Genomic DNA, 15,619 nt, shown 5'->3' on the forward strand with positions numbered 1-15,619 from the left:
GTAACATAGAATTCAAAGACAGTGAAGAGAAAACACCATTACTATAATAAAGCAGCATTGTTTTTAAAAGGGCGCACCCATACCATGGTGTCCCATAATTGGTTGTGTTGGCCCTACAACAGTGATTCAGTCATTGGAGTGTTTTAAGGACATGTTGCATAAGATTAGCAGTGCCCTGTCACAGTTTCCTGGCTTATGTAGGTATTTCCCAAGATGAGGTCAGGGTTCCTTCAAAGCCTCGAGCATAATTAGATTGAGGAACGCCTTGTCTTTACACAAGTTAATCCGTTCTCCACACAAACATGCAACCAATGAGCATCTAGAGGAGCACACAACCAATGTAACAAGCATTCAAAGCAAACCCTGTGACTTTTAATAACTCAATCTAAAACACTCCTCACAAAGAAGCGCATTTGTATCAACAGCCTCTGAGAGACATGGGAAAAGGATTAGTTCTTCCTTCCCACTACTGGAACAAGTCTTCAAAAGAGATTCCATGACTTCACCGCAGCTTTTCCATCAAAACAAAAAAATACACTGGATAAACAAACAGCATTTTTAAGTGTCAGTCTTCAGTGTTAACTTCTGTTGTTAGAAAAAGTTGTTTAGGCGTCTTTGAATAAATTAAAGTCCATCCAATTAAGATTTAAGCTTGACATTATTTTACTCTCTTCTCGATGATCACACATTTTAAATCCTCTAACTTTTTGATCACCATATAAAGAATGTGACTCAATGTTAAGCCTTAATGTGGTGTGAAAGAGCTCGTAAAAAAAATTAACTTCTGGGCCGTTATCCCAGCGATTAACCTTTGACTGGTGGGCCCTGACATCAGTACCTGCTGTACTGTGAGAGGGGGATTGAGATATTCTCATTCGTACTTGTTTTATTTAGCGCCTCTGTCTCACCTCAATTACCGTGTCTTATAAATAAGCTGGGTGCTTTTTAAAAAGGACAATGTTGTAGCAAAGCTTAAATGGAGACAATGAAGCTGCTTCGGCTCAACAAAACTGGTTTCTCTATTTGAACAAAGTTACATAACAACCACTTCACAAAACAAAAACTTCTTTATGTGTTTAGAAATGGCATCACTAGTGTTACTGCAATGTAGTGTTCCTTCTATATGAAAACACTACTAGCACTGTATATCAAATTTAGAAAAAGATTATTTTCTGTGAAACAAAATAGTAATTAACTTGGTGTTGCAGCATAAAATTATAATTATGACAGGTCACTGCTGAACCACAAGAGCACATTCAGGGTGAAAGATATTAAAAACAATGGTTGTGCCAGCACTGACTTAAACCCTGCTGCTATTAAATATTGCTCAGGAAAGTAAAATTTGAATAGTGCGAAATAGTTTTCCTAAATCAGAAACATTAAGTGTGAAGGCTGCTGCAAAAATCCAGACAGGATCTGGTTTAGTTACAACTAGTAAACAATTATTTTAACCCAGTTTGAATATAAATATAACATTTCTTAAATGACAAGATTAATTATTTCATAATCCAGAATATTTTTTCTGATGAACCAATAATACAATTACACACACACACACACACACACACACACACACACACACACAGTATAACATTTTGCACACCACTGACAAACATTTCGCATTCCAGTGAATTGTATTGTTTCGTGTTTGGTGAAAAAACTGTTTTACCCAATCAGGAAGTTCTGTAAAGAAGTAGTGAAGCTTTATTTTATTCTCCTTTCTTTATGATCACTCATTTTAAAACCTCAAATTGTCTGATTACCCTATGAAGCAAGTGATTGTAATGTATGTAAAGCTAGTAAAATAATTATCAACCAAATTGACTTTTGTAACAGTTGATACTATTGATAAGACTACTGAATTTGTTTTGTGCTTTTGCTGTAAAAAACTATTTTAGGTTTAATCATACATTTAATTCATTCTTAACTGCCAGGTGGTGAATGAGACAACAAACAAACTGCCATGCAAATGAAAGATAAAACAAATATTTCCTTGTTAAATATCTCTTACCTTTCTGTGCGGCTTTGGGATCTTTAAGCTCTTTCTGTGCCTCCTCAATTTTATCTGTAAGACAAGAGCAGAAACCATTTTCAGCACAGATGCACACACACACACTCCTGCTCTACAGTGAAGGCAGCGCAGAATGTAACTAATGATACTGGGGAAGCTTCCCACACGGCTGCAGCAGGATGAAGGTCTTTCAAATGAAAAACAGATATTCTTCCATAGCTGAGAGAATGCGCTATTCCATTATGGAAACTATTGTAATCATGAGGGGGGGGGGGGCAAGCCTGTGTGCACACAGTCAACGATTAAAGCACACCCACTTAAAGAAAAAACAGCACGGACGTGTGTGATATGCAGGTTAACTTAAGTCAATATGGTGGGTTCATTCTCATTATCACACCCTACTGATATATTTGCATATTTCAATGCTGTTTACACCCCTGAGGGAGGTCCAATTCATTCCTCTCAGGTGCTCCACACGTCACAATCCAGCAGGTGAAGAACCTGTTTCTGTATGAAGCATATGGATGAGTGGGAAGTGGCGCAGGACTCACTGTGTGTTGCTGTAATCAATATTAATTATATACACTGCTTAATGTGGCGTGAATGGGTAATACACAGTGGAATAGAGGCAGAGAGACAAGGTAAACCCTTTGTTTCCCTGCCTCTGCAGGGTCACTACCTTCGGCTGTGGTAGGTGTGTTCACATACTGAGCGTGTCAAAGGCTCATTAGGTTTAATTTTTGATTAAAAACTAAATTTTTTAGTTTAAACAACAGGTAAAACAGTGAAGTAGACTGCAAAAATGATACAAAAACCCACGCACACTTTTCTCCTTTTTTTGTCTTTTCACTTTCTATCGCACAAACATACAGAACATATCCTGAGCTGCCAGCACTCAGTTTTGTTAACTATAAAGTCAGGATAGAACACGACGATCTGTATGAAGTAGGTGTATTTTGAGTCCAACTGCCGATTAAATAAATAAATTCAAAAATGTTTTACTTCGGCTCTGCAGCATCCTGTGTCTTGGTCTCACTGCATTTGCAAAGTAACTGGTAACTGAATTTATCAAATACATGTAGAGCAGTGGAAGCATAACGTAGCAGAAAAACGAAATACTCAAGTAAAGTTCCTTAAGCTTGTGAAGTCCATCACTTCTTATTCTGAATTTTGACATGTATATAAGTTTCAGTACAAGTAAAGTTTATTGTTTTACATTTGCTCTGATGCATTTGCATACGTTTTAATGCTCTGATGTCATTTTGGATGCTGAAGTTGATTGTTTCACTTGAAAATACCTGCCTCCCTTGTGGGATCATGGGTCTATGAATACATTCTGTGTATATAAGAATATCCACTAATCTATATCTCCTTTTATTTACTCCTTATATCAGGATCAGTGTTGGCCACAAAAATTCATTATCAGTTTGGCTTTAAATGTGTACTAAAATAATCTGTTTCTTCTGGTCAAAGAAACAGAGACACTTATGGATGTGCAAAGGCATACAAGAGGAAAAACTAATCTTCTTTGAAAAGAAAAGAAGCTTTTTTGTGTAAATTAGTAAACACAAAAAACAACAAGCCTCCTTCATGTGGATGTGCATGAAACACACATTAGCCACAGAGGAAAATGGGCGATTACTGGAGAAGCCTTGCATGTTTCTGTATCCCATGACCATGGAAACTGGATGGAAAAAAATAAACCCACTGTGGCTTTGGTGCCCTGCACATGACATTAGAGTGCAAGACGAGTCCTCGAGGACCAATGGTAACAATTTTTGCCCCAGATTGCACAAACGTTAATGGACGGTGAAAGAGGATGTTCTGTGGTTCCCAAAATCACAGTGCGATGCCGGGAATACTCGGGGGAGGGGTGGACACGAGCAGGCCACAGAGGAGGTCAGTAGATTATGTCATCATATGTGTGTGTGTTACTTTAGTCACACCCTTCTCCATCTCTCCCTCTCTCTATATTCCTCTGTATATCTCAGGCACACGCCACAGATTACATAATGCGTCCCCACCCCTGCGCTGCCGTGGAGGAAAACAAAGGCACCCTGCCAGCAGAAACACAGCAACCGAGGCTCATGAGGAGAGGGCAGAGTGTTTGTTTATGTGCGTGTGTTTGACAGAGAGGTAGACAGAGAGGAGAGAGAGCTGTGTGACCATGTGAACGCCCTCGCCAACAGGAATCAGGTAGGCTGTGTTTTCCTGGCAGCGGCGCTGGCATGGTGTTCCACCAAACAGAGAGGAGCTTCCCTCAGAGTTACCGCGGCTCAACCTCGCAGCTTCCTTGAGTAAATGGCTCCGTTATTGCAAACCAATTTGAGATAATAAATGCTTATTTTAGTGGTTAGAAGATTTGAAGGTAGATGTTTGCTAGCATACGCCTCATTGTTTGCACAGCTTGATACATATGTCTTGTATTAGACCGCACTGGCAAACCGAGGCGCAAGTGATTACTGCCCAACAAAAATCTTATTAGTGGTTCTTTATGTTAGAAGCTGCTATAGATCCGATTGCACATCTTACATAACAAGCCACAAACAAGACCCCTCATACTGAATGACACCCATGAAGTCGAGCTCCGAAGCATGGAAAAGAACAGGAAACACCAGCCCAAATGAGTGGAAAGGGACGCAGCAGAGTTACCCTCAAAAAGGACAGAAAAAATATTCCATCCACAGCGCCCAAGTTATTAAGACAGCAGGGAATGATTATAGGGTTGTTCATATTTCCCTCATTATGGTTGTTGGGGTTTCTGAGGTGGTCTGGGTGATGGCTACATATTTCATCCGAGCTGTGTGCAATTGTCCTGTAACCACAGGAAAACAAAAGGAATGTACACAAATGTTGCGTGTTGTCGGTGATGAAAACCAGAGCTGATTGTGGAACATGACCACGAAATTTGAGGGCAGGGAGAAGAAAACAGCGAATGGTGGTGAACACAAGAAGGCCTCGCTTAAAACAAAACTGTTTACTGTCTACTGAACACACTGCAGACAAGTTACACTGTAATTCTTTCTACAGGAGTTAAAGCTGCTTCCAACCAATAAATGACACACAATATCACCCAGAACCTGCAAAGCACATTGATTCTCTTTCCAAAGGGGCTCAGTACACTTTAACATAAGTTAAAAGCAAGTGAAGTGTCTTTAATTATTTAGTAGAATTTGATTCAATATGCTTAAACATGTGGTTGTGATAGTGCATCTTGATCAAATCACAAAAGAAAATCAATCCACATCTGTTACGATTTGTCTTGTTCAATCTTCCGTCCCTACTTTTATCTACCTGATCTCCCTAATAACTCTCCTCAGTCCTATAAATGTGGGTGAGGACAATGAAAACAGAACAGCAATGAAGCGTCTCAAGATGTCCGACTCATGATCCCTGATCCCCGTGCAACGTGATATCTAATGATACAGGGATCAGGCGGGGAGGGGCCGCAGTGGGCGTGTGCATGTCAATTAGGCAGGTGGGCGAGGGATTCAGTCTCCTCGCTGGTCGCTGTCATGACAACCACGAATCTTTAATGCAAACGCCTCCCCTCCCTGAATCTTCCAGCCCACTGCTCTCTCTCTCTGCGCTGTTGAGGATGAGCGGGAAATGTTATTATTTGTGCCCCAAGGACCAAAAGTGACGTCACCGCACCGGGAAACGTGCATGCTTTTTGAATCCCAACGCCCACCTGATGTGAATTTACAAGACATCAGTTGTGGCCAGGGGGCTGCTCAGTAGGAGGGGAAGCCCATCTCAAGTCCATTAAGGTGTCTGACAGAAGATTATCAGTTAAGACATGGCCGCAGATACAAACACATGCTAATGAGCTAGAGCACTCGATTCGCCCTTTGGAGAATGGACCTAATAGACCTGTGTGTGTAGACCCCTGCCTATCTAATGAATAACAATATTACATTACAGCAAAGAGGCATCTTCAGCACCACTGCCTGGCACTGGATCCCCTCGAGAGCCTGCTCCGCCTGTTGGCTGACAAACAACCACCAGGCTCCACACACCCTCCTCCCCTTATTGCCAGCTTGTAACACATTCATATTTTGCTCAACAGCCTGCCCTGCTGGGCCTCAACATGCCAAATGGCGGCCATCAACAGCATAGTGGCAGCTTTTCATGGAGTCCATATGCACGGCGTTCACATGGTGCTTTGGCTTCTGCTAGCATCAAAGATATATGTTGAAGGACCACGGGGAGGATGAGTTGTTTTGCAAAAACAGCATCTGTGAGGGTTGAGGTGTAATCAGTATGCACGACACAACACCAGTATACCAGCAACAGGCCTGAACAATGCCAGTGGACCTCAGTGTGTGGGCAGATGGGCGTCCAGCAGCACTGCAGCAAACCAGTTCACAGCAAGCAACTTTATCACAACACGTTTAATGCATCAGGACAAATGGCAGCGCAAGTGTTAAAGCCGTAGAGTAAGCTCACACAAACATACAGTGAAGCTGAAGCTGCCAGGAGGATTAGGTTTGATGTTTGGACGATAGCAGGTTGATGTCTGGGTGCGCTGCCAGCTGGATGTGGACTGCACAGTGCAGCGTGTTGTGTTTGGAGAGGAGAGAGCAGGGAGAGATGCCTCAGCAGGCTGAAGATGACGAGATGGGAGTCGGCAGCTGCCCCCTTTCCTGTCACTGTGCGGGAGGGAGATGGAGATTATGTAACTCGAGCACCTTCACCAGCCTGCTGTACACGCCCGGCTGTGTGCAAACACACGCACACACTCGCATCAAACACACCCTCACACTGGCTGATGCATTCTGAGAACAGTCACTAACAAAGACGATTTCCAGTAGACGAAAACAGACACAATGCGCAGATGGAAACATTAATGTAGAGTCGATTACTCAAATATTAATAAGAAATTATTTTGATAATTCATCAGTTTAAGTTATTTTTTCAAGAACAGATTTGCTGATTTTCTTTGTCCTATAGTGAAATGAAGATGTTTCAGACATTCATCTTCATCTTCCTGATGCCTGCTGGGCATTTTTCAATGTTTTCTGATACTGTAAAGAGCAACAAATTAATCAATATTGACAATAATAGTTAGTTGTAGCCCCACCAATCTCACACAATGAATCTGTCTTTGTGTGTTGGGGAGTACAATGTGAAAAAGTAACACTAAGCCTTTTGTGGCTCCAGAGGAAGCTGCATGTAATCTGATAATATGGCTCCAGTGATGTCACTGAGTGGTTAAGTTATCTTTGTCATAATACACATATGATTACATCCTGTAAAAAAAACAAAAAAAAAAACAGTGCCTTTTAAGTTTTTTCCACCATGTTTCAATAATCATATTGGTTGGCAATAATGCACCTTAATGTTGGTTGCTTCCCAGCATAAAATGGAAACTGGAACAGCCCCAGGTGCATTATGGGTGATATACTGTAGGTGCCTGCATTACCCACGATGCATCTCAGCCACTGAATGACACCACTGGAGGAAGTTTATCAGATTACATGAAGCTTCCTCTGGAGCTACAATTGGTTTTATACTACTTTTTCTTTTTCACTTTACCCTTTAAATGAAAACTGTACATCACAGCTGAAGCGACCAGTTTGGAATCGGTTAGTTAATGAACATTAAGTTCATCTGCAACATTTCTGGTATGTGGATTCATTGTTGTAAAGCAAAGTTAGTTCAGTTTTGTCTTATGTAACAGCAGCTTGAAAATGTTTTGGTTTTGAACTGAACTCAGACAAAACAATCTGAAGATGTCTTATCAGCTTCTGGGAACTTGTGATATGAAGGATGTTTTCCAGCCCAAACAAATAATGAGTATTTTGCAGATTAATCCCGAGCTGTGTTAAAAAAGTGTGAATTTATATAATTACAGTTTTATATAACATTCATTGGCAACTGTGAAAAAAAACCCAGCCTTACTCAGTGAAAAGATGCAATCATATGACATTAACTCTATTATTACACAAGGACGTCTCCTCCTATAATAGTCACAACAACAGCTGAGAGAAGCATGAGCTTTGCAGAATTCCTTGTCACCTTTAAGGGAAGTCTGTTGATCTTATCTCAGCTTTCTTCCTGTGGCCTGTGGAGGAGACACAGCATTTTCTGCAGCCCTCAGCAGCTGACCCATGCAGTAAGTGGCCATAAGGGTTACTGTCAGCATCTGACACATTCTTTATCTTCACGGACACGCCCGTACAAAGAGGCCTTGAGGGAGATGCATCCGTCCAAAAGCAGAGACGAGCCTGAGAGCGCTGCCACAGGAAGTACGATGCGCACTCCCTTAGTAATCATGGACAGACGATGATGCAGAGCAGAGGAATCCCCCGACATACCAGAGTGTCCCATTACCCTGCAGTCTATCATCATCAGCTGGCTAAGAGGGGAGCGCAAAGTGACTTCCCTCTCCCTCTCTTCCCTCACATTAGGTGGACTGGGAGCTGGAGTGGCTCGCTCTATCAAATCTAATCAACACAGAAGGACGGAGAGAATGACGTGGAGATGAAAGATGGAGATGGAGGCAGAGGAGACAGTGTAGAGTTACCGATAGAGCTAGATATCCTGTCAGCTGAAATGTGTTCAAGGATATGAAGGAATCAAGGAAATTTTTCAGGAATTTTGATAATCCATCTGTTCGAATTTGAGATATCGAGATTTCGTGACAACAACACACCTCTCACCTGGTGACAGTAACTACAACAAACAATGGTAACAATGTTTCATTTTCTTAATGAAGAGATATGCAGCACAGCAACAGTAGCTAGTGTAACCTGTTCAAATCAAGCCCTTTAGAAAGACGCGGACGTGGCTGTAAAACAGACATCTATTATCTATTAGGTCCAGTAACATTTAAACAGACTTCTTGTTGAGCGATCAATGCAAAAAATGTTTGTATTCGGCCGATACATCAATATCAGAATATTGAACTTCCTAATATTGTTATCAGCATTGGTCCGCATTAGTTGACTTAGTTGATTAGTTGGCAGCGGTATTACATAAAGTTGTCAAAGTTGTGTTCTCAGCAGAACAATGGTTACATACTTCATGACAGCTGTTAATCATGTTTTCCCCAAAGCGATGACCCTGTGATGTTTGTGTTGACGTGCCTCCCCCGGGGCAGTGACCCTCTGATGGATTACAGAACAATAACTGTCAGCCTGTCTAACTTTCTGCTAACACCTTAAGCAAAGAGAATTACCCCTCCTATGAAGCCCTGACCTGCTCTAACCCTGACAACTTCCCTCACCTCAAGTGAAGATGATCTCCCCTTCTCTCCCATCCTGATATGTTCTAATCCATACATTGATTTCTGAATCTAGAACTGTTTAATTCCTACACTGTTTCAATTTAATTTAATTGCTGTAGCTTCCGGGGAAACACCAGATAATCCGTCAGAGTGACAAACGAAATCTGCAAACTAACTAGCCACTCTTTTGTTTACTGTAAGTGGTGATGCCAACTCAAGATGGAGCGTGATTATTCATTGCAGTTTGCTGCACATTCTGTTGAACAATGAAGACAACAACAACTCCAATACAACAGCTAATTGAGAGACCCCCTAATGTCAGAAGTTACATACTCACATGGTAAGCAAATAATAAGGCGAGATCCTCCTGTAGTCTTCAGTCTATTGACATTTTATAAAAGAAAAAAACGTCCAACGTTTGCTGGTTTCAGTCTCTAAAATGTGAAGTTTTTATGTTAACGTCCCAACACATTTAAAGACGACACAATGGCAACTTGTGGTGGAGTTTCTGCGGCTGCAACTAACTTTTTAAGTTAAACAATAATGAGAAATGCCCATCACAGTTTCCAATTCCAAGGTGATGCCTTGAAATGTTTTTATTTCTGTTTTTTTTTTTTTTTTTTTTCCCCCTTTGCTTCTGTCCAAATCTTATGAAAAATCTCAAGACCTCTCAGAGTGAATTTGTGACCCAGGGTTGAGATTAACTGAGACAGAGAGAGCGAGATGAATCAATAACGAAAATAAGTGCTATCTGCTGATTCTATTCTTACTTCTCTTGGAAGCTCGTGATTTTTTTAATACGTCACCAACCGGGCTTCACACCTTCCACAATTTGTGACTGCGAGGGAAGGAAATCATTATTTAGTGTTTCTTGGCTCCGCTGCTCTGGATTGTGTTTGCAGTCTGACTGTTTTTTTTGTCTATTTTGGTGCAGGCAGATTTTCGGGGAGGGAGGTTAAATGTGTTTGTGTTCTGAAAATGATGTTGGAGGGTAATATTCACACTCACGTTCAAATCCACCCGCACCATTAAACCCCCTACACACACACACACACACACACACACTTTTCTACCCACCCAGTAGGTTTCTCGTTATATCAATTTTTCACAAGGGTGCCCACGCAGTCCCAATAATCAGTGGCCTCCAGTCTGCTGCTTCTTCCACCTACAGTTTCCTGCGGGGGAAGCAGTACTGTACAGATACAGCACCAAACCACTGTCTTTGTCTGTGTGTATGTGTGTGTGTGTGTGTGTGTGTGTGTCTGTGTGTGCGCGCAGGAGGGAGTGTGATCAATATTTCATTTGCTCACTGGGTGTTTGCAGCCTCGTCACGAATTATTACAAGGAAGGAGTAGGAACTTCACCTCTAAACACGTCCGCTAATTGTTCTTATAAAAAAACAACAACAGGTAATTCAGACATGTAATAACATTGCATGTATTGTTCGTCTTGTGTTTGTTGCTCTGTGTACAAGATCGGCATCTTTCCCCCTTTATAGCCATACATTATTAAAAGCTGCGTGCCCGGAGCTCTAGTTAATGCTGTATTTTTTTTTCTAACTCATACCTGCCCCGGCTCCAGCATTGCTATTCAACGTGCAGTTTAATGCTGCACATAAACATTCTCCCCCAGTGGAGGGTAAACATCTCGACTGCTCCCTCCCTCCCTCCACCTTGATGCTTAGCAGTCAGCAGCTGATCTCCAGGCTGCAGGGAGAGCAGGACCAGTCTGAGTGCTTTGTTTTAGATTCCTCCTGCTTCACTTGCATCATTTTAAAATGCTCGGTCCTTGTACTGTTATGTTAGATTTGGTGTGTTGTCCCGATACTGGAATTTCTAACTTCAGTCCCTTCAAACTATCAATATTGGATACAATACTGACGGCAATAGAAGTTTAGATTTTTATCAAAACAAGGCTTGAGCAACAGCATCCACCTTAATTTACTTTTGGAGTGGATGGCATGTGGAGACTTTAGCTGTGCATGTTTTAAAAAAACAGGCTGGTACCAGGTATATTTCGTGACCCATCTTAGCATTTTATTCTTTCATTTCTTTTATACATCAGAGAGAATGATGACATCTGCAAATCAATTAGTGGACAGTCCTCCCTCGCTCTACACATCCGTCTGCTGTCAATCACACATGTTTGCATAAAAGAGATGTTCTCTGGTGATACATCGCTCCTGTCAACACACAAAGTGTTTTACGCGTTGTTGTGACACAACAATACCAATAAAAACAAGCTTCCATCACATGCGGCTCACCTGCTGTTACAAGAGAACCGCAGGTGATAAATACTGAAATGTGATATGCAACTTTATAAAACGCGATGTTGATGAAGACAGAAAATAACATTGGTGGGTAAACGTGATATGATATTTCCTTCTGAAATAAAGTAGTGAAGTCAAAGTGAGTAGAGATAAATTAAATACTCACTTCCTCTTCTGACGCTCACACGTGAGAAACTGGAACTTTGGCTTTTTCATCAACATTCACTCCATTATCAAAGTCATTGCCAATTATGTTTCAACTTATCATTTCAGCTCTGGCACACAGCTGCCTCTCTTAAAAAAGCCTTAAACTGAACTCTTTCAGCTTTTCACTTTTAATTTCAGTCCGTGTTTGAGCCTAAACGTTTAAGAACAGACGTGAAACAGTGAATGCAATTCAGCAGCGACCCCTCCACTGTACACAAACACCCACTTCTTTCTTTGCGGAGTTTAAAAAAAGTGGAACTAAAACAAGCCGCACGTCAAACTTGATTCAGTCAGCGTCTTGAGTTCCCCCCTGGGCCGTGAGGGCTGTGACACATAACTAACCAAGCTCAGCGACTGATGGCCAGTGTGTCGTCAGACGACGCCACGACAGGCCTCGTGGGACAGAAAGCACTTTTGATTCGTTCCGAGGCAAAAACTAATTTTAGAACACATACAGTAAACTCTTTGCGTCAGTGAAGGAGTAAAAAGAAGAAGGTAGAGGGAGGAAGGGGGTCGTTTAGACTTATATTGAGTAATCATGTGAATTACAGATGAAAATCTGCTTTTAATAGAAATTTAATCTCCTTAAATTTCTATTAACATGAATTCTTTGCATTTAAAAAAATGTCAAACTCAATGGTGTCAGCTTCTTAAATGCAAACCTTTCTGCTCTTTTTCTTTCTATGATAGCAAACAGAAATAATCTGTTTATTTTCATAGTTACAGTGAAAATTTGTATTTCTTTATTCTTACGACTTGGATATTGGATCAAACTTGCTCAGCATTTATTGTAAAGTTTAGATTTTTGTGAGTTGTTTAGTTGTCTGTATTTAGGATTAATAAATAAATAAGAAATACCAAAAATCTATTTTTCTACAATGTGCTGAGGAAGACCATGTACTACGATCAGAAGCTCCTGAACAGCTACTCAGTGGACGTTGTGGTGAGATTGTTTTGACAGCCAGCAGTCAGTTAGCTTAGCTCAGCATATAAAGACTGGAAATGGAGGGAAATAGCTAGCAGACTGTCTGAAGGATACTAAATCACATACAACACTGGGTTGCATGATGAAATATAAGTTCATGCTACATACATTAAAAGTGTTATTTACATACAAATACACATCAACATGTTTATATTTTGGGCAAAATGATGGTGATGATGATGTGATGGCATCAGTGTTATAAACATCTCTCCTTGTCACGCTGTCGTTGTAACTAGATTAAATAACTAACAAGAAATAGTCAAACACATCGGCCATAGAATGGCAATAGACAATGTGAATGACACTTGCAGTAGAGTGCATACCTCTGCCAAGGCCCAGTTCAAGTCTGTATTTAAATCTGCTAGATTCAGATACTTTTGAGGATCCAGATCAAATTGTACTCACTCAAACACACCAGCCACCGAGTTAGGACTGATCAAAACGTTATTCCCTGAGAAATTAACGCCTCATCTCGCATTATAAATTAAGTTTTTTCTGGAACTGTCTACTATGCAACACTGCTACTGCAACAACAACAACAACAACAACAACAACAACCGGACACAGGTGAAAACAACCTCCTAGGCAACAGTAAATACTTTGCCCACTGGTTTCCCATTATTCTATGCATTTTAAAGATACAACTTTTATTTAAGAGATGTTTGCCAGACACACAACCGGTACAGCAATAAAAACGCCGTCACAAATTAAACGCAGGACTTACACATCAGTCAGTTTCTATTGAGCGGCCGTAGATTCCCGCAGGGCCTGTCGGACCAAAACTGAAAGCAGCGGCGCTTCAGTTGAAGGAGCAGTACTCAACAACAGTGAAAGAAGGAAGGAACACTTTCTTTCTTTCGGTCCCTGAGGCTCGACCGTCCCTCTGCCCACTTGTTGTTGGTTGCCGTGGAGCAACAGTTGAGTGACAGCACGCTGACTACTTCCTGTCTGTGTCTTTCACTCTGACGAGAGCTGCCAAGCTCAGTTTGACGACGGAGGAGATGTCGCTGTAGAAGTCGGTAGAAAAGCACCAGCAAAAGAACCAAACTGCAGCTGCACACACATCTGACCTCAACCTCACCAATGGCATAGTCAAACCCCTCTCAGCGCAGGGTAAACAGTCACTTTATCACTCTGAATAATGCAGCATACATCTCTGGGTACTTCCGAGTGTTTCACAACGGTGTATAGGACAAAATGTTCTTACCAGCTGTTGTTTCATGGCACAAACATTCAGAGGCTCCTTTTGTTCGCAAACAAAAGGCAACTGGAGAAAGAACAACAAGTGCACACATACTCCTGTGTCAACACAAGCAGTCACAAGTCTGTGTTTCCGCCCTATCAGCTGGGGCCGTGCGGCGGGGCGTGGCCAGCGGTTTCCTCAGAATAATGTGACGAGGAGGGGAATTCCTGTAAGGCCCAGGAAGAGAGGGGGGTGGGGAGGGAGGGAAGGGGGAGGAGGAGGGCCTGCCCAAACAGAGCAGGCCGGGTGACGTCACTTAAACCGACTTTGGCACCCTCCAGGGGATCCTTCTCTCCCTCTCCCTCCCTCTCTCTGTTTGTGTCAGAGGGGGAGGAATTTAATGCGCCCTGCCAACTGCTGGTTGCCCAACAGCTTTCTCACCGGGTGAGGACGACTCACAGACGCTTACTAATTTTTATTACGTCTAACTTGCATCCTATGGCTTCTCTTTCTGTTCCTTTTCAACGATGATTTTACAACTTCACCGCTTTATAGTTTCGGTTTACTTTCAGTGTGCTTCGTGTGATCAAGTCTTCTGAAAGTGTCTGTTTGCTTGGTATTAAAATGTCTCTATGTAGTTATGTGTTTAGACACATACTCTGAAATAGGACTCTTGATTTGATGCGACTGAATTCTTAAAATATATTAATAAACACAAGCATGAATATGGGAATATATTTGGTTTCAGAGGTTTGGTCACTGGAAACAAAACATCTCTGACTCCAATGACAAGTTCTTGGTGTTTTGACCCTGTAGACTTTGAGTTTCCACATCAAACTTCTATTTGTTGTAGAGCAAAAAACAACCAGGACAATGAAAGACAATAAATTAGTGACCAGTGCCCGACCAAATTATCGGTGACCGATATGAAAACTTTGGATTTTTTAAAGATAACACAGAAAAAAAGATGCTTTGAGTGTTATTATTATTATTATTGTTAATTGAATATTCTTCTTTGGATAAGAAGGTTCTGTTTTATTGGACTTACTGTAGGCAAATAGTTAAAAACAGAAAACCACTGCTGTTCTCTATCTTAACAGAGGAAATCCATGGTAAACGGAGACACCCAGCAGCAATATTGTTTTTCTTTTAAACTGCGAAAAAAAAAGAAGACATTCAAGGCTGCGTGTGGGCGTTAAACCAGAGTCTGGAAGTGGCCGTGAAAACTGCAGGATCCAGTGAGAAATTCTAAAGTCAACACTCGGCTGTGCCTCTCAGTCGTAGCTCGGAGTGGCAGAGAGAGCCCGGCTGGTAAACAGTGAGTGAGTGACAGAGATGTTGACAGTGACAGGCTGAGATAAAGCTGCAGGCTCTCGGTCACATTCAGCCTGCAGCAGGCCACTGCGGGGGGGTTCACTGTGACCGGCGTCCGTATTTAAAAGGAGGGGAACACCTCGCTCAGGGCAGACGGGCCGACAACTGACAAGCGCTCAGTCTGCTGCGTTGCATGAACATGACTAGCCGGGTGTTGAATGACAAAAGCATCTTCCCCCCCGATTGACGGCCGCCTGTACGTTTCACCTCTCTGTACTGTACTGTGAACAAAGAGGAAGCTCCCTCTGCTTTATTTTTGGATCGGTCGCTATGGGGAATTCTGAGGGTTTTACAGTTTGGCCGCAAAAGAGGTTCCGAAAATGAAGACAAATATTTACCCAGGCCAGGGACAACAAACG

The 15,619-nt window shown here is 41.8% G+C and overlaps 1 protein-coding gene and 1 long non-coding RNA gene across 4 annotated transcripts in view; one reads left to right on the forward strand and one right to left on the reverse strand.

Moving 5' to 3' along the window:
* The window catches only part of LOC115579548 (uncharacterized), a 39,941-nt gene that overhangs the window by 18,015 nt on the left and 6,307 nt on the right, over positions 1–15,619 (forward strand). The gene's annotated exons all lie outside the window — the stretch shown is intronic.
* Positions 1–15,619, reverse strand: part of hivep1 (HIVEP zinc finger 1) — a 59,892-nt gene that overhangs the window by 12,306 nt on the left and 31,967 nt on the right. For all 3 annotated transcript variants that reach the window (XM_030413097.1, XM_030413095.1, XM_030413094.1), the window contains exon 3: positions 2,012–2,065. In XM_030413097.1, coding sequence (XP_030268957.1) covers positions 2,012–2,065 — 54 coding nt within the window. The remainder of the gene's footprint in view (positions 1–2,011; positions 2,066–15,619) is intronic.

This window comes from Sparus aurata, chromosome 3, assembly GCF_900880675.1.
Source record: "Sparus aurata chromosome 3, fSpaAur1.1, whole genome shotgun sequence".
NCBI lineage: Eukaryota > Metazoa > Chordata > Actinopteri > Spariformes > Sparidae > Sparus > Sparus aurata.